General features: G+C 39.8%; 1 protein-coding gene across 1 annotated transcript in view; it reads left to right on the top strand.

Annotated features, from left to right (window-relative positions):
* LOC124150131 (histone-lysine N-methyltransferase EZH2-like) overlaps nt 1-21,411 on the top strand; it is a 200,873-nt gene that overhangs the window by 97,719 nt on the left and 81,743 nt on the right. The window contains exons 12-13 of the mRNA XM_046522056.2: nt 10,230-10,396; nt 13,397-13,510. Coding sequence (XP_046378012.1) covers nt 10,230-10,396; nt 13,397-13,510 — 281 coding nt within the window. The remainder of the gene's footprint in view (nt 1-10,229; nt 10,397-13,396; nt 13,511-21,411) is intronic.

Here is a 21,411-nt window from a genome sequence, read left to right as displayed (position 1 = left end):
AGGAAATTCCATGACAGTTTTCTGTTGCCAAACAATTGACTACTTTAACCTGCTCCCACAATGCAACTGTAAATGTGAAAACAATAAAACACACAAAAATACCCTAACAAGTGCATTTATTTACACACTTGTCTCTTCGGATCTCGTGCTTGAAAATGCATTAGAAGGGGGTACAATCCCCTTAGACCCCCTGCACAGCTCGTAATGCATCGTATCTGTCATATCAAATCTAATCATATTGATTTATTGCAAAAGAAGTCCCACAGTAGATAGATAGTATTCAGACTGTCAACATTAAGTTGTATGCAGCGTCAATAAATAGATACCTGATAAACAGCATTCCTGTGCATATTAATGAAAACTGCGGAATCTATATATAATACATGTGCAATACTGCATATTAGTTCTCATTTATAATCCATTTATCCACATGAAATAAGTTCAAACCTAAAATAGATGTATGGAAAATAACAGTAAATTGTTGCTATAAATGCTCTGCTGCAGACTATATTTAGTAAACAACTTTTGAAAACTCTCAACATCACTGGTCTTATTCAATGACATTGCTTGAAGAGGTGATAGATCACTGAAAGGAGCTTATGCACACACGATGACCTGGCAGCAAAATATCACAAATTACATCTTAGGGTATTGTGACGTGTTTGAAAAGTTTATGGTACTGTATTCTAAAGGTAGGCCCAGTATTTAAGCAGACAGTAAGGGCCTGGGGGGCAGCGAAATGTGTTTGCAGCAATTGGATTTCTCAACCACAAGCACATGACCATGATAACACATTTGAATTATGCCAAAAAATCAACAAAATGTCAGATTACTTGTCGATTACTTTTGCAACATTCGTGGATTTTTATGTTTATTTTTGCTAGTTACAGTTACAGTTTGCTAGTTGCTTCCCTTTACATATGCACTGCTTTTCTGCACATCTTGTGTTATGGTTATGCAGCAGTAGAAGTTTGTGTGCTTGTTGTGCCTTTTGCAAATTAGTTCAATAAAAACATGAAATTACGATAAGGATCTACAAATTCAATGGTATTTCTGTTCTGTAAAACAAACAATGTTTCACATGCGAAGATTAAGATTACTTGTGTGTTTATCTTGTAAAATAATCCAGAAATAGCAATCAGCTGATCACACATTTACTCCCCTATCTATGGGTGATTTAGTTTTAAAAATACTTAATATCATGGCCAATATCATAACGGAAAAAAAATTTCAATATAGTGATAGGAGGACCAAAGATCTTTTTTGTGTGCTCTTGATAGTATACACTGGATAACATGAATATTCAATGAAGTTGAGTTGTGTGAATTACAATACATGTAGTACAAAAGCTTGGCCTTTCTGACCTTCACTAGCTGCTTCAAATTGGACAGAGACAAATTTAGCAGTATTTTACTCGTCAAGTAATACGTTTATGTAGGGAGGCCCATTCCCTCCCAGGTTGATTGTACACAACTGTTTATTGGTTACATAATAAATTGAACAACCAACAACACAAAAAGAGGCCCCCTGACCACACTATATTTGTACAGACTTTGCCTCTCTCTTTTTTTAAGACTTAGTGAAGTAGAATTTAGGCATCAAAATGGCACAGAAAGTAAAATATTTAGCCTTGTCTTGCATATAATACACACCATTATAGACATTACATTTTGTACGTGCAGTGATCACTACTGTCACGTGTGATTTTCACGTAAAATAAACTACTGTCAGAAATGCAATCAAAATGCTTTCTGGCTTCATTTAATAAATACTAATCATAGCATATATCAAAATAACGCAAATCTACCAAATCTAGTTGAATGCTCATATTTCTATAGTCTGTTTCAGACTTCCCTCCAGGGAGAAAGCATATGTTTTATCTTACCTGATGCTACATAGTGCTTTAGCTTCCCTACGTTTTACAAACAGACATTACTGGAACAGAGAGACAGTTAAAACATGCTATAGCCCTTGCCCCGATACCCACCATTTATCCACCTTGGCCTATACTCCCTGATATTCTTCTTTCTTTGCCTACCAACAGATGTGTTATTTGGAACAATATGACTTACATTAATTTGTCATCAGTTTTTTACTTTTTCTGGTGATGTTGCCTCCATAAATTCTTTCCCTGCTTTATATCTCCGCTTATTTGTGGTATATACCTTTATGGTTCTTTCGAATACCCTACCTCTATTACATCATAGCCATAAATTCCTGTTTATGCTGAGAACCACACTACACATTTTTAATAAATTTTTAACAGACGTCCACTTCACTGCCAACATACCTAATAGTTGTGAGGGAAACCCTGTCCCTCCGGAGACATGCCACTGCGCATGCACAAGGTGGGAAACCTAACTTCTTTCCTGTGTGTCCAGATGACAACAAGGAAATGTTTTAGTTTGATACATCTGTACACATATTGCTGTCACACAATACAAGTCACATTAGATCATCACAAGCTTCAACTAGAGACAAACAGTGAGCTGTTCTTCAGCAGAGAACGTTAGTATAAGAGCCGCTGTCCAAGGACAAGTTTGAAAAACTTTCTAACAAAACAGAGCATCCTCATACAGTAGACACTCAAGCAGTCAAGCTGAATCAGCATATTATGAGGACAGTACGAGAGTGAGACATCGAGAGTCTCATAGATACCATCCCTACCACGTTCTGATAAGGAAGATCATGAATCACGGACATAGCAATGCAGTGACCACAGAAATACACAACAGTCTCCATCTGGCCACTTCTATGACAGACAAGTTGACACAAAGTCTTGTGCACATCATGATAGGTCTCCTAAGCCTGCTCCATCACATACCGTTACACAGTCCAGTTATACAGGCAGGGATAGCGAATTGGATATTAAATCACAATCCCGCAGCTATAATACTACACATGCTTCCTGCTCCTCGAGCCACAGATCAGATGACCGGGGTTACCCCTAGCCATATTTCCTCTCCCCAGCACAGCTTGAGCAGGGGTTCTATTGCTTACACGGCTTCTTCATGCAACTGGGACTCTGTGTGGCACATAATTACAAACCAAATAATTATTCTATTAAGAACATCATTGCAGAGCTTTATAATCTGATGTCGGCTTTAAGACCGGTTGATAAAGGTGAACAGTCTACCAAACCCTTGTTAGAGCGTGCTGGGTATGAAGAACCTGTCGGGAAATCTGAAAATTTCATACCCTTCCCTGTTCGTCATTAATGTTGCCATCAAGAAATTCGAAGCAGCCCTGAATGCTTCTTCGGCACATAATATCAGACTCGGTGTGCCCTCCATCAATAAGAATACTTACAAAACACACAATCTTCAAACAGCCTAAGATTGATGACGATTTTTATGAACTTGTTAAAAATCCTAACACCAGGATGCAAGTTGACATAATAAACAAATGCTCAGTATCAGTTCATTCATTAACTGGGTTGCAGCCGGAATTCATCACATTCATTCCTCTGACCTATCAGAGCGGGGGCCTACCCTTAGATACTCCCATAGAGATGACACTACAGTAGGACAGATTTATTCACAGCTTGATGGAGCATGTGCTGAAGATGCAAGAAGATCTTCAATCAGCACAAATTTGGATGTCCGCACAATTCCTGCTAATGCAAAGAAACCTTCTGCTTCAGCCAGTACACTCTATGATCCCGGAGCCTCTAAGAAGATCCATGTTATCACAGCCTATTACAGCTCCACAGATATTCAACAGCAGACTCAAGTCATTGAAAGAAGCTGTAGCATCATCAACCAATCGGAAGTTTCAAGAATCTACCATCTCAATGGTATCAAAGATCCAGAAACAGCCTGCAGGTGTCCAGCATCAACAACAGAATTCTAAATCTTGTCAAGTTGACTTTGGTCGGGATTCTTTTTCGTGCTTCTACATGGAATGACAGATCTTTCTGCCCCAAGAACAAGGCCTCCAAAGATGACCATCCCACTTAACAAAGAGGTAGAGGCAGAGGAGGTTTCCTAGGCGGATGCCACCGGAGGTGACTTAACCAGAATTCTACAGATTACTACAGACCCTGCCCAGATTGCCTGCCCATAGGACAATGATTTAGGATTTCAGATTATCAACGACGGACGTCATATAGCTGGAAAATTGCTGAGTGTGGTGTTAAACAACAAACAAACAAAAGATTATCAAGGCTACACCCACAACGAATGCCTTATGGACATTGATCCAAGAGTGCCAAAGTTCAGTACTACCGCTACTCCAGGACCGATCGGAGGTCATCGTATGCAGAATTCAGACAACTGGGAATTTAAGCCATTCACAGACGACACCTAGCTGCTCAAAGTAGTAAGAAAAGGATACAAACTTCATTTCCTTAAACGCCCAAGACTAGTTATCCATCCTACTGGACCCTGATTCCATCTGTCAGAGTAAAAATTACTTGTAGCAAATGTGGCCATATGCAAGTTACTAGCCAAGAGAGCCATCAGCGCCTTAAAAGAATCTGAAACCACCCACAAATTCTACTCACCAGTATTCCTGGTACCAAAGAAGAATTCTTCATAAATGCGCTTGATCATAGATCTAAAAGTCCTAAACAAAGATTATCTGGAAAAACCTCCTAAGTTCCAGATGGAATCTATCAAGAATTTAAACAATTCCTTAAGAAAAGCAGACTGGATGATAAGTCTAGATCTCCAGGATGCCTATCCTCACGTCCTCATCCATCCAAATCATTGTCAATAGCTGCGCTTCACAGTCAATAGTCAGAGATACAAGTTCAGGGTACTACCATTCGGCATATCCATCGCCCCATGGTTATTCACCATGATCACCATGCCCGCCATCAGCTTCACCCAGCTAAAGCTCATAAGGTTACACGAATATATAGACGACTTCCCATTGGCCGATCAGGACAAGTCGCAGATCAAGTTAAATACAGTAAGAGGCGACTAACAGGATCGGGTGGTCAGGTTGCTGACTTGGTTGATGCATGTCATGGTATCCAAATTGCGTGGATTGATGCTTATGATATCAATCACTGGATTGTCTGGTCCACACTCAATTATTTACAGACCACCGGCATATAGGTGGAATATTGCTGAGTGTGGTGTTAAACAACAAACAAACAAAACTAACACACTTAGGTTTCCTTTCTAAAAGTCAGAATTAGTACCCACACAGGACATCACCTACATTAGTGCAAGATTTCTACTCAGCAAGGGCATAGTAGCTCCTCCAGATACTCAAAGAGTAAAAGCGCACTCAACCAGCCCATCAAATCAACACATTGGCGGATGTCTTGCCCAGGCACACTCACTGACCTGCTGAGGCAGACTAAAGTTACGACCCTTGCAAAACGGGATGAACACCACAAAGGAATTAGAGCTGGAAGCACTTATTCAACCTCCACCAGTTCGAATCTCAGAACTACATTGGTGGCTAACTCATCAGAGCGTCATGCCCGGACTTCAACTCTCATATCCCCCTCCTCTACATCAACACAGGCGTGTCAGGAGAGGGATGGGGCGCCCATCTGGACAACATTACAGTACAGGGAGAATGATCCGCCCAAGAGTTACACATCAACTGCCTAGAAGTGAGGGCGCTATATCTAGCTGTAAGAAGCATGGTTAGATCATCTTCACCACTCTTGAGTAAGAATTGCACAGACAACCTGACCATGGTAGCTTACATACAATACTAGGGAGGCACGAAGTCTAAGCCTTTGTTGAAGGAGGCTACATGTTTTTTGGACTTGGTAGACTCGGTGAACTGCAGGTTCGAGGCAAGACACATCCCTTGCACGTTGAATATCCTAGCATATTACCTATCACTGAAGAGCAAGATCGTACCCACAGAATGGTCACTACAACCCGAAATATTCAAGTGGATAACCTCACTATGAGATACTCCAAACCTAGATCTGTTCACCACCTGCCTCAACAATAAACTACCAGTCTACGTCAGCCCGGTACCAGACCCGCTAGCTCTCCAGGTCGATGGACTGGGAGGGAATGTTCGTTTACGCATTTTCCCTCTTGGGCTCTTCTAGACAAGAAGAGTTCTGAGGAAAATAGAAGAGACAGGCATTGCCAAACAGGTCTTGGTTTCCAAGGTTACTACCCCTCCTAATGAAAGAACCTCTGAATCTACTGAGGCAACCGAAATCAGACATATTTTACGGCACCTCGACAACTTTCACCTTCACCCTTGGAAGTTATCTCTACTAAGATGCAATGCGACCTGTTACTCTAAATCAGCTACACAAAGAGTGGCAAGCTCATCTAGAACAGCATCTTCTGCCCTTTACAACAACAGATGAGAAAAGTTGGTCGATTGGAGAAGGAGAAAAAATTTATTAGATGTGGAAATAACAATAGCTACAGTTGCCGAATTCTTGCTTTACCTCAGAAAAAACAAGAGATTTCAACATGGCACTATTGAAGGCTATAGATCTGCCCTGGCATCAGTATTACAACACAATGACCTATCTATAGGTACGCACCCAGTACTGAATCATGATGTCCTATGTACTAGGGAAGACATCAAAATTATACATCTATTTCCAAAATGGGATCTATCTATAGTATTGTCAGCATTGATGAAACGGCTCATGTATCAGAATTTGGGCCACTCGGTCACAGGCTATATACGATCCAGCCTTAAGTAAAAGTGTGGACTATCCTAACAGATTACTTTGTCCCTTGAGATACTTCATTACAACTACTCCACAGAAAGCAGAGAAAAAATTTTTTTTATCTCTTTCCAACCCTCATCAGAAAAGGACATAACCAAGGGTACTGTAGCGGGATGGCTCAAGTTGACAATTGCAGATAGGTACAAACTGGCACAAATCTCCACACCTCCCATAACATGTTCTCAAATTTTTTACTCACAAGACCTACAGACCAGTTTAGTTTGGCAAGCACCATCGCTAACTGTCTCTGGACAGTCACCAGATGTCTCCAGGACATTGCTAACTGTTGCCAGGCCATATCATCACCTCGTACTTCTGATCAACAAAACCAGGTCCGTTGGCCTACTCAGCACATCACCTCCTCCTCTGGCGACCTGGCACTTGGTGCCAGGCGCCTTGGATCTTCAGTTGCACCCAGTTCTCCTGCTAGGCAACATCTGTCTGTCCTCTCTTCTCCTCGCCTCCACACAGATGACAAACAGAATTTCCTCCCTGATTATAACGTTGTCCCCAAACAAGACATTCACACCTGCAGATATGCCAGCATGGCTTGTTGATCATCTTCCCTGTGATTGCCTGGGCAAGGCACCTCCCCCCAGATGGAAAACAGGGTCATAGATTCTGGGGATGATCTTCAACAGATCTGACTCCGGGATTGTACAGCTGCATCTTCCTGGTGCAGAAGAAAAATTCTTTCAAGCTTCGTGTAACCCACCCTGGTTTTGGATGTTCAGATGCTCCGATCCACCATCCAACTTGGCTACTTCTTGGCCAGGATGCCAACTTGCATGTCCCCATTTTTCTGGCATTCTGTCGGTATCGCCGGTTTATTTTTAAGGGTCGTCATTACCAGTCCAAAGTCCTATAGTTTGGCCTCACTACGGCACTCTGGCTTTTCACTCGTATTACGAAGCTGCAAGGGACGTTCCTGATCCTCTTCAGTTTGTACATTGACAACTGTCTGATGAGTGATCCTTTGTTTCAGTTGCCTAATGACCAGATTGGATTTACCCTCAGGTTTCTTCAGCTGCTTGGTTGGCAGATCAACTATGCAGCATCAAATCAACACATCAGTGCAGGATTCGATCCGCCACAGACGCCTGCAGTTATGTCCTCTGCAGATTTTTCTTCAACCGTTGTTCGATCGGGAGACACCAGACCAGGTCGTATATCTCCCTGCCTCACATGGACCTTACCTCCATTGGTGGACCCTCGAGTCGAACATCTTCGACAGGATCTCTTTGACCAACCTACGGGCTTCAGGATTATGGACCGCCCTTCTTCTCGACTGGCACATCAACTCTCTTGTTTTTGAACACTTTCTCTTTCTCCCCACCAAGTGGAATGGCCTACACGCGTATGCGTTTCCACCTCCAGGGCTCCTTCCCCATGTTCTCCAGAAACTGGCCTCCTCAGGGAACATCCAGATTCTTTTGGTCACGCATTATTGATCCAGTTGGACATGGTTCCCGCATCTGCTCTGACTCACCAGAGAGCAAGACTTAAAACTCCCCATATTGCCCAGTCCACTCAGAAATCCACACACTCGTCAACCACACCCGTGCCCAGAGTCAAAGGATCTAGGTGTGTGGTCCATTTGCAGAATGCATTGACAGCTTGGGGTTTCTCTCCAGCAGCGGCTCTTGCTTTTCATCAGACACACCGCCCTTCTACTGCCTCATTGTATGATCAGAAGTGGTTATCTTTCAAGGCTAATTATTGTCTATATGATATGGTTCCTACTGTGGCTTCTACTCTGTTCATAGCTGATTTTTTGTCTATTTACGTGAGACAAAACATTTGTCAGGCAGTACCATTGCCAGTTATGTCTACCATTAACTCGGTCCTCGGCCCCATTGTTCTACCTGTATCTCCACTGCTCCTGAACACACTGCCATGCTATGGGGTTACTGTGAGGCCAATCAGCGATTAAGGTTCGACCTCTGGCCTGGGACGTCTAACTGCTTCTATGTCACCTCCTTATTGCTGGAACATAAAAAAAATACCCTGTTGTTTTGGTTACGTTCCACCTTTATTCGGGGTTTACACATATGGTGGTTTGGATTTGCCTAGAGCTTCTCATCCAAATGAAATTCGGGCATTGGTGACCACAATGGCACTTCACACAAACTGCTCTGTCACAGACATCGTCCGAGGTTGTTTTTGGAGAACCTACTATCCTTTCGCCAACTTTTACCTCTGGGATGTGTCTGTTGAGGATGTCGAGGGAGAACACCAGCTGGGTCCTCTAGTCTTCATGCAGCAACTCATCGCCATTGACTACTGCAATTGCATACTGTTGTGTAGGGAGAAGAATGTAACTAAGGGGAATATTCTGATTCCCTATATTTGTTTGATTAAGTTAACTTTGGTCCAGATAGTTGTTATTTGGTGATGTGTTGTTGGGACGATAGCCTCCCTCTCCACTGGTGACTAATTACTAGATGTGAGTATCCACCAGTCCTGGAAGTTATTCTGGAAATGATGTAATAGAGGTATAGTATTTGTAGGAATCATCAAACAATAGTTATCATTGTTTCTATTTGTAAGATTACTATCTCTATGACATCAAGTAGGTTCTCCCGCCTGCACAGAATAATGGTGACAAAGTGATGTTATTTGCAATTGATGCAATGCTTTCATTTATTGAAAGTTTAAGTGTCAAATATTCAGTTTTTATATATAAACAATATTTTAAATCAAATGATGAGAAATTAAACTTTCATGAATGTGATTTCAACAAACAAATCAAACCTTTCTTGGTACAAAGTAAAATACTACATCAAAACATCAGAAAACTAATGTGAAATAGTCACTGCATTTCATCATGTTCAAAGGTAATTTTTTTAAATAATTTGTATTGACAGTTCATCATATGTTCATTATACAATTAATATTGTTCCAGGTTCACTCTTTTGCTTAATTAGCAACAAATTAGTCATTTATTCCTATGGCGATGGCGGCGAGTTTGCAATGTGCAAGCAGTCAGAAAATGTTGATGATTATCAGGAAGTAGAAAATACTGTTGACTGATTGCCTGACTGAGGGAGTTGGGATTTGTTCCAAAAAGCGATTGTAGTGCTGAGGTGATTGTAACTCCCATACATAAACATAGACTTTCGACTGTTGTAGCGTTACAATCACTCTGTGGAATGGGGCCCTTATGATAACATTATATTTTGTTCAATTCGTTTGATTTGAGAGTTACTTAGCAATTTATATGCAGAAAATACTTGAATGTCAATGGGGACAGCTACTTATGTCCTAGAGTCGTATGTTCTTGTTGTTGTTGTTTGGGGGTTTTTTTGGGGGGGGGGGAACTGTTGACTGTGTTCCAAGTGAGTTACACTGCTTTGGCACTATTTTTTTCTTCTGTCTACAATAATTGCATACCCAACTTGTCAGCAGAAACTTTCAGATTTAATTTTTCTTTTCTTATATTAATATACTAAATCACAAGACAGAAGCATAGAATACTGAATATAAAGACCTCATTGTAGAAATAGTTGAACCAGCAAGCGCGAAGAGTGACTTTACCATATTTTTGTTCATCCAGGTTGTGGTCAATGCATTGTCGGAAGATCCAGCTGAAGAAGGATGGATCACCAAACCCAGTCTACAACTACCAGCCCTGTGATCACCCCGGACAGCGATGTGACGAGACATGTCCATGTATTATGGCACAGAATTTCTGTGAGAAATTCTGTCAGTGCAGCAATGATTGTAAGTCTCAAGATAGTTGTTTTCCTTGAGTTTTCATGTGTTTTTACTTTCATTTTGAAAAATAAATAAACAGTGTAAATAATCATGTCTCAAACACATGAAGTCCAATGTACCTCACAGTTACTTCCCTTTACTGTACATCTCGTATTATGAACATGGCAGAAATATGAGTTGTATGCTTGTTTTACCGTTCATAGATTTTATCACTAAACATGAGTTAACATTTCATTTGTATTTATTTAGTGTATGCTAGGCAAATTGGTCAAGCATTGTAATCAGTGAATAGTGACCAACACAACCTGATCACATGACTACCCCACCATTCTTATCGCCCTCCTGTAGAGACCTGTTTTTGGATAAATATTAAAATAGAGAATACATGTTGTTTTTTGCGTGAGCTACCTCCTCCTTGGTAAGGACACCTGTGATACACATTGAAGAAGATGGGAACAGCCAAGATAAACACCCGGCCTGTGTAACTAGCAGATGTGCTTTCCTTGGTGGACCCTCACGACCTTTGCTGTGACTGTTGTGTTCTCTGTTCTAAGGACCTAGATCTTGTCAGTGTTCTCAGAAGAATCTTTTTGTATTACTTATGCAAATTCCATAGCGTAAGGTTGATCGGTGGTCTAAATCTCAGAACATAGGACACGTATCCTTCACTACTAAGAAGCCCAATGTAATACAAAGTTGGCTTCCTTCTCCACGTGCCTCAACAGCCATGAAACCACCTCCTACATCTACCATACCATCCTTGTCTTTTATTTACTTGTTGTTTTTTCGGTTGAAGACGATGGTGTATCAGATAGCTTCCTTATTGACGATGCTCCCGCCAAAACGAACCAGCCATTTGATACTAGGGCGCTTGTTACCAAGCCAACATTAGAGCAACCTGATCTTTGGACAGACACACATTTATGTCAAGGAGAGTTCATCTACAGTATCAACTGTCGACCCTCTCAGTGTTTCCCGGCTGGCAGATGATCGGTGCTCTAAGGATCGTTCACCAAAGGATCACTCACCTAGGGATCAACAGTCTGAGGATCATTCTCTAACCAGGTCACTCTTGGAATCGAACTTCTCAGGAACAATGACTTGGGGATCGAAAGGACGCTACCAATTCAGCATGATGAAGAGGATGACTATTATATAGACTCGGCTAAGCGTTCGTCAACTATGTGTTACCATCATCATCAAAAGGACTTTCGCGCTTGGATTCGCTCTCGGCATAGTGGTTATGTAGATCACCAACGTGGCTTGAAGAGCTCCCCCTCACTTAGATCAGTATCCTCACTGACGTGGTTGCCCTTATGCTTATGCTACGCAACCAGGTTCAATGCTCAGCTCCCAAGGTTCGTCTCTCCCATCCCAGATCCTTAGGTAGGGACCATGATGCTCTGGTTTGTTTTTGGAAGTCTGATGCTATCTTCACTTCCCCTTTTCTACATGATATCTCAGTCACCGATGTTCAGGGTCTACACCAGGTTCGGTCCCTTGGTCCTGGCACCGCAACTGTGCACACCAGCGCAAATAGTCGCAGATACCCGCTCTTTGATATTTTGTATGGTGTATATACAGTATAAATCCTGGAACTTAATCTCCTGTGTTTATTGTATTTTATTTGTCAGGTTGCCAAATTGAGGATGCAGCCATTTCAATGGTGTCCTGAATCCTTACCCACTTACCGCTGCTTTTGACATGTGCAGCCTGGTATTTATTCGTAGATCCTCTTGTGGATATTGTCAATCATTCCTCTTCTTGTTGTAGCATGCTTCAATCCCTCAGGCAGTTTGATAGCTTTGTCAATGCATAAAAAGAGATGCCGAGCAGGCGCACCCTATTGTCCACAAGAGATAGTACTGTGACCTGTCTTGTGGAATCGATTTGCTGAAGACCCCTTCCAGAGCGATTATAAGTCGTATGCTGTATCGATTGTTCTTTACAGCTACACAGTCATTCCTGAAGACATGTAACGTATGTTACACCAAATTTTATGCTGTTACATCCAAGTAATGTAAAGGGATTATATCGCCTGTTATGGTGTGTTTACAACACTAGGCTGTGTTATAGGTTATTTTATTTTTATCTTACTGTTTAGTACAAGCTTCCTAGTGTATGTCTCATGGTTGTAGTCTTTTACAGGCTATGGTATTTGCACCCCACCATCCAACTGTGTGATACATGCATAGTGTGAGGTTAGGATAAGTTTTAAAATTTGTGAATTTTATCCTATCTCACAAGCAATGTGCCCACATGACCATCCCCACATCAAAGCTACTCTATCCTGTTAGCTCTAAGAAAGAGAATGATGTGGCAGGTGTAGTCAAGTGATCGTTTGGTCTTGGTCGCTGTGCACAGGATTACTGTGTATGACCCATTTTCTTGGGTGGTGACCATGGTGATGCTTGGATGTGTTCCGGTTAATTGTTTTTAGAATTTGGAAACCTTGTTCAAACACGTTTCTACTATATAATTTAATGTAAAATTTACAACATGCTACCCGAGAGAATATAAAGGAATACCATGCATGTATAACAATGTTTGGAGGATATCTAAATAAGACTTACCAAGTAATAAGATATTTGAAAACTCAATAATGATTACCGGGTATGTCTTCAGGTTTCAAATGATTTATTTTCAGAAGTATTTCTGTTGTAATAATAGTTACTTTTGTAATGGCAGTATTGGGCAAAGTTCTACAATGCATTTCTAATGTGTATGATAACAAAACAATCTGAAACTAAAAGTATGAATGTGATGAGGGTACCTTTCTAACAGCCTTTACTATGTTTGCAGGTTATCATGCAGCAGAAAGGGGACAAATCATGCAATAGAAGGGAATTATTTATTTGATGTTAAATACCTTAACTTGCCACAGCACAGTATTGAACGTTGCATGTATTTTGTATCCCCCAGATTGTTCTTGCAATACCCCATATTTTTCAAGGCCCAGGTTGAAAGAAGTAGATTAAATCACCTTGTTTACATCTTATTTTGTAGGTCAGAATCGGTTTCCAGGATGTCGCTGCAAGGCCCAGTGTAATACAAAACAGTGTCCTTGCTTCCTGGCAGTGAGGGAGTGTGATCCTGATCTCTGTCAAACATGTGGAGCAGGTAGGTTGTCATCATTACTACCTGTAGATTCACGACAACTGAAAACATGACATTATGTCTGCAATCCCTTTCATTCATTGTCCAAAAGCCCACAGGCCTCAAACTAAAACGGTCGCCAATGCGACACAAATATCAATTTGTCTACTGACTAAAATTCAGAGGTAGCCAAATGACTACCTTGAAAATTATCTTGTGGCGACTAATTTCCTTTGCATCACATACGTAGACACAAACATAAATAATTTGATTGACATTTGCGACGCCATTTTCTCGATCGCAAGTGATTTCAAGGTCGTAACGGAATGCATACCATACTCATCGTCTGTTGCATTAATATTCCCATAACTCAGTGCAGCATTACGAGGGATAACACCGGCAAAGAAGCCTCGAGTCCCCAGATACCGTAGTGAGTGAGTAAGTTTGATTTTATGCCGCTTTTAGCAATATTCCAGCAATATCACGACAGGGGACATCAGAAATGGGCCCGGACACCGTAGGCCGGTAAACCGGCCAAGCCATAGTCATATCAAAATAGTATATAATTTTATTAACCTACCTGTCATATCATTCATTTATTAAATCTATCACATTCGACAATGTCTGAAATACGTATTCCATTTCAGTTTATAATTTTTTATTGATAGCTTAAAAAATTATTCTCTGTTTCCCGCAATGTTATTTAAAATAAAATTCTAAGGTCCACATCGAACATGTCAAAGAGCAAAATAAAGTAGTTTCAAGCAAATTTCTAAATATAATATACAAAGTAATAAATACAATGAACCAAATATTTCTAAAAGTTGTCAAACGATGTTTAATGCCAAAATATATACATGAAAAATCTTTGTCACATGATACCAGCATGATACATCCATGATGTTCCATATTTTTAGTAAAGATTGTGATTTCCTGCTTAAAACGTTAGGAATAACAAAATTTAAGAAAAATCTTTCGTCAAAATTAGATATTCATCACACATGAGGACAGTACCGTAGCTGTATTTGATTAACTGCCTTGGGCCACATGCTCAAATTTGAACAATCACGAACATTGATGCAGGTTTCAGGAAGAAAGCGTCATTAGAAACCAATTTTTATCCAATAAAATTCCATGTTAGTATTGTTACAGATAGGAAAACCGCCATGATATTGCTGGAATATTGCTAAAAGCGGCGTAAAACCATACTCACTCACTCATTACAGATACGAAAAGTCTCCAGGTGATATTAAGACTGAGTAGATGAAAAAAAGACAGGTGAAGATCCGGGGTAGAATAGGTCTTCAGCAACCCATGCTTGCCGTTAAATGTGACTATGCTTGTCGTAAGAGGCGACTAACGGGACCGGGTGGTCAGACTCGCTGACTTGGTTGATGATGCATGTCGTATCTCAATTGCGTAGATCGATGCTCATTATGTCAATCACTGGATTGTCTGGTCCAGACTCGATTATTTTCAGACCACCGTCATATAGCTGGAATATTGCTGAGTGCGGCATTAAACTATGAACCAAACCAAAACTAGATGAAAAAACAAGCTTCCTAGCCGTGTATCATGACAGTCTTCAAAGAACATCTTAATGATACGAAGTTTCGAAAATGGAGGTATTTTTTCATGTTACTGAACGCCTTTTGCAGGAATATTATAACAATATTCATTGCATAATGAAATGGTAACACCATTTACAATACTGGTGTTTGCTTTTAATGTCTTATCACTTTGAATATATTCAGTTATGATCCAAACACACATTGTCGAAGACCAATAGAAAATCTGTTTATGACAGATTGTTGTCTCCTGCATGCCAACGAAAAGAACAGCAGATCGTGGAAAACACGTCTGCCAATAATAACTGTACTTGCAAATAATTCCTCCTAAAGTAGACAATGAACAGAAATACATAATTATAATTTTACTATTTTATTTTAGTTGACAATGCTCTTTGGATAAGCAAGGATATACCTATGTCATCTTGTAAAATAAATTTCATCATTCGAGACACAAATAACAAAAATCAAGGACACTAATATACAATTTCAAGCCTAGTGCTATGACTTGTACATATTATAATAGTTATTTGATGAAAGATACATTCAAATGTTTTTGGCTTGTCTTCTTGATTTTACCACTGGCTACCTGGAAAAAAATACTAAAAAATTAAACTTTGAGGCCTGGCCCAACTTATAATATATCTGTCATGTAATACTTAAACAATAACTTATCTCATATAATTGGGCACATAAAGTGTGTTCTCTCTTGTGATGAGATCTGTGCTCAACTTGGATTAAGCTTTGTGATCATCTACACAAAGCAAAGACACTTCTGGTTTATTGCATTTAGCAATGTATTGATGTGATGCTTACACCGCTATCAAGCAGGAATAACTACATGTGATGCTTACACCGCTAGCAAGCAGGAATAACTACATTTGATGCTTACACCGCTATCAAGCAGGAATAACTACATGTGATGCTTACACCGCTATCAAGCAGGAATAACTACAACTAAGTAATGAAGTGATGCTTACACCACTAGCAAGCAGGAATAACTACATGTGATGCTTACACCGCTAGCAAGCAGGAATAACTACATGTGATGCTTACACCGCTAGCAAGCAGGAATAACTACATGTGATGCTTAAACCGCTATCAAGCAGGAATAACTACATGTGATGCTTACACCGCTAGCAAGCAGAAATAACTACATGTGATGCTTACACCGCTATCAAGCAGGAATAACTACATGTGATGCTTACACCGCTATCAAGCAGGAATAACTACATGTGATGCTTACACCGCTATCAAGCAGGAATAACTACATGTGATGCTTACACCGCTAGCAAGCAGGAATAACTACATGTGATGCTTAAACCGCTAGCAAGCAGGAATAACTACATGTGATGCTTACACCGCTAGCAAGCAGGAATAACTACATGTGATGCTTACACCGCTATCAAGCAGGAATAACTACAACTAAGTAATGATGTGATGCTTACACCGCTAGCAAGCAGGAATAACTACATGTGATGCTTACACCGCTAGCAAGCAGGAATAACTACAACTAAGTAATGATGTGATGCTTACACCGCTAGCAAGCAGGAATAACTACATGTGATGCTTACACCGCTATCAAGCAGGAATAACTACAACTAAGTAATGAAGTGATGCTTACACCACTAGCAAGCAGGAATAACTACATGTGATGCTTACACCGCTAGCAAGCAGGAATAACTACATGTGATGCTTACACCGCTAGCAAGCAGGAATAACTACATGTGATGCTTAAACCGCTATCAAGCAGGAATAACTACATGTGATGCTTACACCGCTAGCAAGCAGAAATAACTACATGTGATGCTTACACCGCTATCAAGCAGGAATAACTACAACTAAGTAATGATGTGATGCTTACACCGCTAGCAAGCAGGAATAACTACATGTGATGCTTACACCGCTAGCAAGCAGGAATAACTACAACTAAGTAATGATGTGATGCTTACACCGCTAGCAAGCAGGAATAACTACAGTGATCGCTCGCTATTGCGCTCTTCGATAAAGCGCTACTTCGGTTATTACGCGCGGTAACGCATGGCTCCCAAAATTTATGTACACTTTTAATACTGAGAGTTTTACACAGACATGATTGTATTGTTGTTCGTTGTTTATTTGCACATAACGCTTCTCATTGCATAATCAACGGTTTATCGCTGAATGGAGTTCTAATAATCTGTTTGAAAACATCCGCGGCAGGTCCCGGAAATACGATTGTTCTACTAGTTAACTTTTCACACTATACATCCTTTGCTCTTAGAAGCGCATGCATGCAATAAAAGAGAACCACAAGTGAAGTTTATATTCTTAATTAGTGGGCAATCCAATTTAAGGCTAAACTGTCACACACATGTAGTTGCTGTCACAACACGGCGGTCATTCATTTCGTAATCGCGCTTTCGTAACATCGCCTGTTTTTTCCCCGTAGTTATAACAAGCGATTTCATTGGATTAAAATTTGTTTCTAATGACGCTTTCTTGCCGAAATCTGCTACAAGTTTCGTGATTGGTCAATTTTGAGCACGTGACCTCAGGCAGCCAATCAAGCTGTGATACCAAGCTCGTGTTTGATAAATTTCAGAAGTTAGCGAAAGATTTTTTGTTAAATCGTGTTATTCTGAACGTTTTAAGCAGGAAATCACGATATATATTAAAAATATGGAACTTTGCGAATGTATCGTGCTAGGTTACGAGCTGTGACAAAGATTTTTCATGCATATATTTTTGCATTAAACGTTGTGTCCGAGCCGAGAATTCAAGGCGACGAAAGCCGAGATGTCATTTGACTTACATTACACGCGATCGCACGAAACGATGGAAATAATAACTTAGATGTAAGTTTGATTACTTTTAGATATATTTTTGTTGATTTTATTTATCACTTTGTATAATATATTTAAAGATTTGCTTAAAATAGTCTTTATTTTGCTCTTTGACATGTTCGATGCGGACCCGTTGTCGAAATTGTTGTCCGAGAATTTTATTTTCAATAACATCGCGGGAAATAGTGAATAATTTTTTAATTTATTGATAAAAAATGATAAATTAGAATGGAATACGTATTTCAGACATTGTGAAATATGACAGATTTAATAAATGAATGATATTACAGGTAGATCTAGGTCCATAAAAATATATACTATTTTGACGTGACGTGAGATAAACACATAGGCCTATTGATGATTTGAGATTTGCCGAGCGCGCTCCCCCGCCTCGGCCTCGGTTAAACGGCTCATCGTCTATAACGCCCACCAATTATTTGGACCCCATTGGTAGCGCAATAGCGAGCGATCACTGTACATGTGATGCTTACACCGCTAGCAAGCAGGAATAACTACAACTAAGTAATGATGTGATGCTTACACCGCTAGCAAGCAGGAATAACTACATGTGATGCTTACACCGCTATCAAGCAGGAATAACTACAACTAAGTAATGAGGTGTGTGTGGGTGTATATGACATGTTACAACTAAGTAATGAGGTGTGTGTTGGTGTATATGACATGTTACAACTAAGTAATGAGGTGTGTGTTGGTGTATATGACATGTTACAACTAAGTAATGAGGTGTGTGTTTCTGTATATGACATGTTACAACTAAGTAATGAGGTGTGTGTTGGTGTATATGACATGTTACAACTAAGTAATGAGGTGTGTGTTGGTGTATATGACATGTTACAACTAAGTAATGATGTGTTTTGGGATATCGATGTATATGACATGTTACAACTAAGTAACGAGGTGTGTGTGGGTGTATATGACATGTTACAACTAAGTAATGAGGTGTGTGTGTGTGTATATGACATGTTACAACTAAGTAATGAGGTGTCTGTGGGTGTATATATGACATGTTACAACTAAGTAATGAGGTGTGTGTTGGTGTATATGACATGTTACAACTAAGTAATGAGGTGTGTGTGGGTGTATGTGACATGTTGTGATAGGTTATGGATTACAAGTAGCACACAGATAACTGGATGAAGCCAGATGTACAGTAAGGATAAAAAAAATTTACATGCTGATTGGATACTAATAATAAGGGTCCATTGCTTGATTAGATCTCCATAGGCTGTTCGTGATGGCAGATTTCTATGGCTTCTGAAAGTTTTCATTTTACCTTATCCTGACTCATACTAATTTGCTTATCTCTTCTTATTCCCGAAACGTAGTGAAAATGTGCACAGTTCCCAATGAACAGAAATTGTTTCACCCAGATGCACCCCTTTAAGCCCAAGTTCAACGGAAGCTCGTGACTTAACCAGCCTGACTCACTTTTCATATCACTCTCTTATTTTTGCCCCAGCTAGCTGGTTGGGAGTTTTTCTTGTGCTCTTGTAATCCAAACCAGCCTTACTCATCTTGGCTTTTCGATTAAAATTTTGGTTTGGGTTACCTTTCTGAAACATTCCTTCATTTTATTTAACGATCATTTTTGAATGTTGTGTCTCTGTATCTCCAGTCCTGATCCACACCTCATTTGTTGAACTTGAACGCAACGCAACTGTACTACAGACGACTTGTGACTTTAACTCCTTCTTTGCTGAAGAAGGATTTGCTGAATATGTCTGCCGTTAAGGCTTAAAAAATAAGTATGGGTTCTAACTAATCTCAGGCAATGGCTTTTGAAAATATAGTGCAGGTGGACGTAGGATTTTGGGGTGGGTTGTTTTGGGTTGTTCAAATTAGTGTAAATAAAGATTTGTGTACAATCAACCTGGGAAAGGGCCTCACTATATTGATGTATGCCTTGATGAGTAAAATACTGGAATACAGTATTTGACTACTGTTAGGACTACCAGTGTGTGCAAAATATATGCATACATGGAGCTTTGATTTGATTTCACAATATAAGAAGTTATCATGAGCACACTAACAAACCTGTACTAACATACACAAGTTCGTTTTGTAACTACAATATCTGGCTATAAAAGTGTTTATTGTGTTTCTGGACTTAATGAGAATTTATATATTTTAGTTTGTGCGTGCAATTCTCTTAGCTTCCCTGCTAATTTCACAATTAATATTATGCTTTATGTATGTTGCTATTTTTATTTGTCAAAATTCCATTTTCTATTCCCGTACATTCCAAATTTACATAATACTTACTTACGTTTGCCATTTCTAAATATATTTCAATTCCATTTTCATTTCCTGTACATTCCAAATTTTGGAATACTTTACACACGTTTGAAACCTTTTTATTATTGCTTTATATCTCCATATTTCATGTATATATATCCTGTAGATTCTCATCACCATCCAGTGTTTTAAATGTACTAAACATCGTATTTCATATTTTTTGGTTTTGCTGTTATAAACAATCCCATAATTCTCTCTGTATTTCATGCAAGCGCAGTCAAGCGGCAATGACGTTCTCTTCGTTAACCACATCTATTCCTCTGTTCTCTGGCACTGTTGTTTTGCTTCTTCAAATTCTAATTACCCGCCTCCATCCCCTACTCCACCAGGGGCTGATCGGTTCCAGAGGATATTTTCTTATCAGGGTGTCAATTCAATCCAAAAGCTTCATTCAGATTGCTTATGGGCCCCCAATTCACCGACATACTCCTGCTGGGTTTGATTCTTCAGCCTCAGGTATTGGGTTCGATTCTTCAGCCTCAGGTATTGGGTTCGATTCTTCAGCCTCAGGTATCGGGTTTGATTCTTCAGCCTCAGGTATTGGGTTCGATTCTTCACCCTCAGGTATTGGGTTCGATTCTTCACCCTCAGGTATTGGGTTCGATTCTTCAGCCTCAGGCATTGGGTTCGATTCTTCACCCATATATGTCCCTATGTATTTGTCACCACTCTCCTCTTTCTGTAACCTGCAAGAAAATACGACAAATCAGAATGAACGTATGATTTTAAGTTCTTCATCAAAGAATCCCTGAGAAATACGTTTTGATTTTACATATGTCTTAAATCTAAAAAAATACCCAAGACACAGTTAAATGTATTCAATCATACTGAATAATTCCGCACGTCCCGATGTGCTTTAAATTGCATCTGAAATATATATAATATATGGGGAAATATATGTGAACCATTACGCAAGGAGTTGAAAATTGTTTTAAGTAAGCCCATTTGTGCTAAGATAGAACCCGGTTGCAGAAATGGCCACGAGAGGGGCATGAATCTCTATTTGGCTTGTCCCGGAATAACACGAGTTGGTCACAAATGATCCCTTTGCTTACTTAGTGTGCTGGGTTCAATTCTTCACCCTCAGGTTAATGGGTTTGAGTCTTCACCCATCACTATATCCTAGGCAGCAACTAAGCCAGTCCCCACTATTATGCCAATACTGTAGTTATGAATATATCATGTATATTGTGTATATATTATCATGTTTTTAGCA

The sequence above is a fragment of the Haliotis rufescens genome, unplaced genomic scaffold (assembly GCF_023055435.1).
Source record: "Haliotis rufescens isolate VD_foot unplaced genomic scaffold, xgHalRufe1.0.p SCAF_4, whole genome shotgun sequence".
NCBI lineage: Eukaryota > Metazoa > Mollusca > Gastropoda > Lepetellida > Haliotidae > Haliotis > Haliotis rufescens.
Note: the sequence above shows the minus strand (reverse complement) of the source record. Positions and strands in the feature narration are given on the sequence as shown.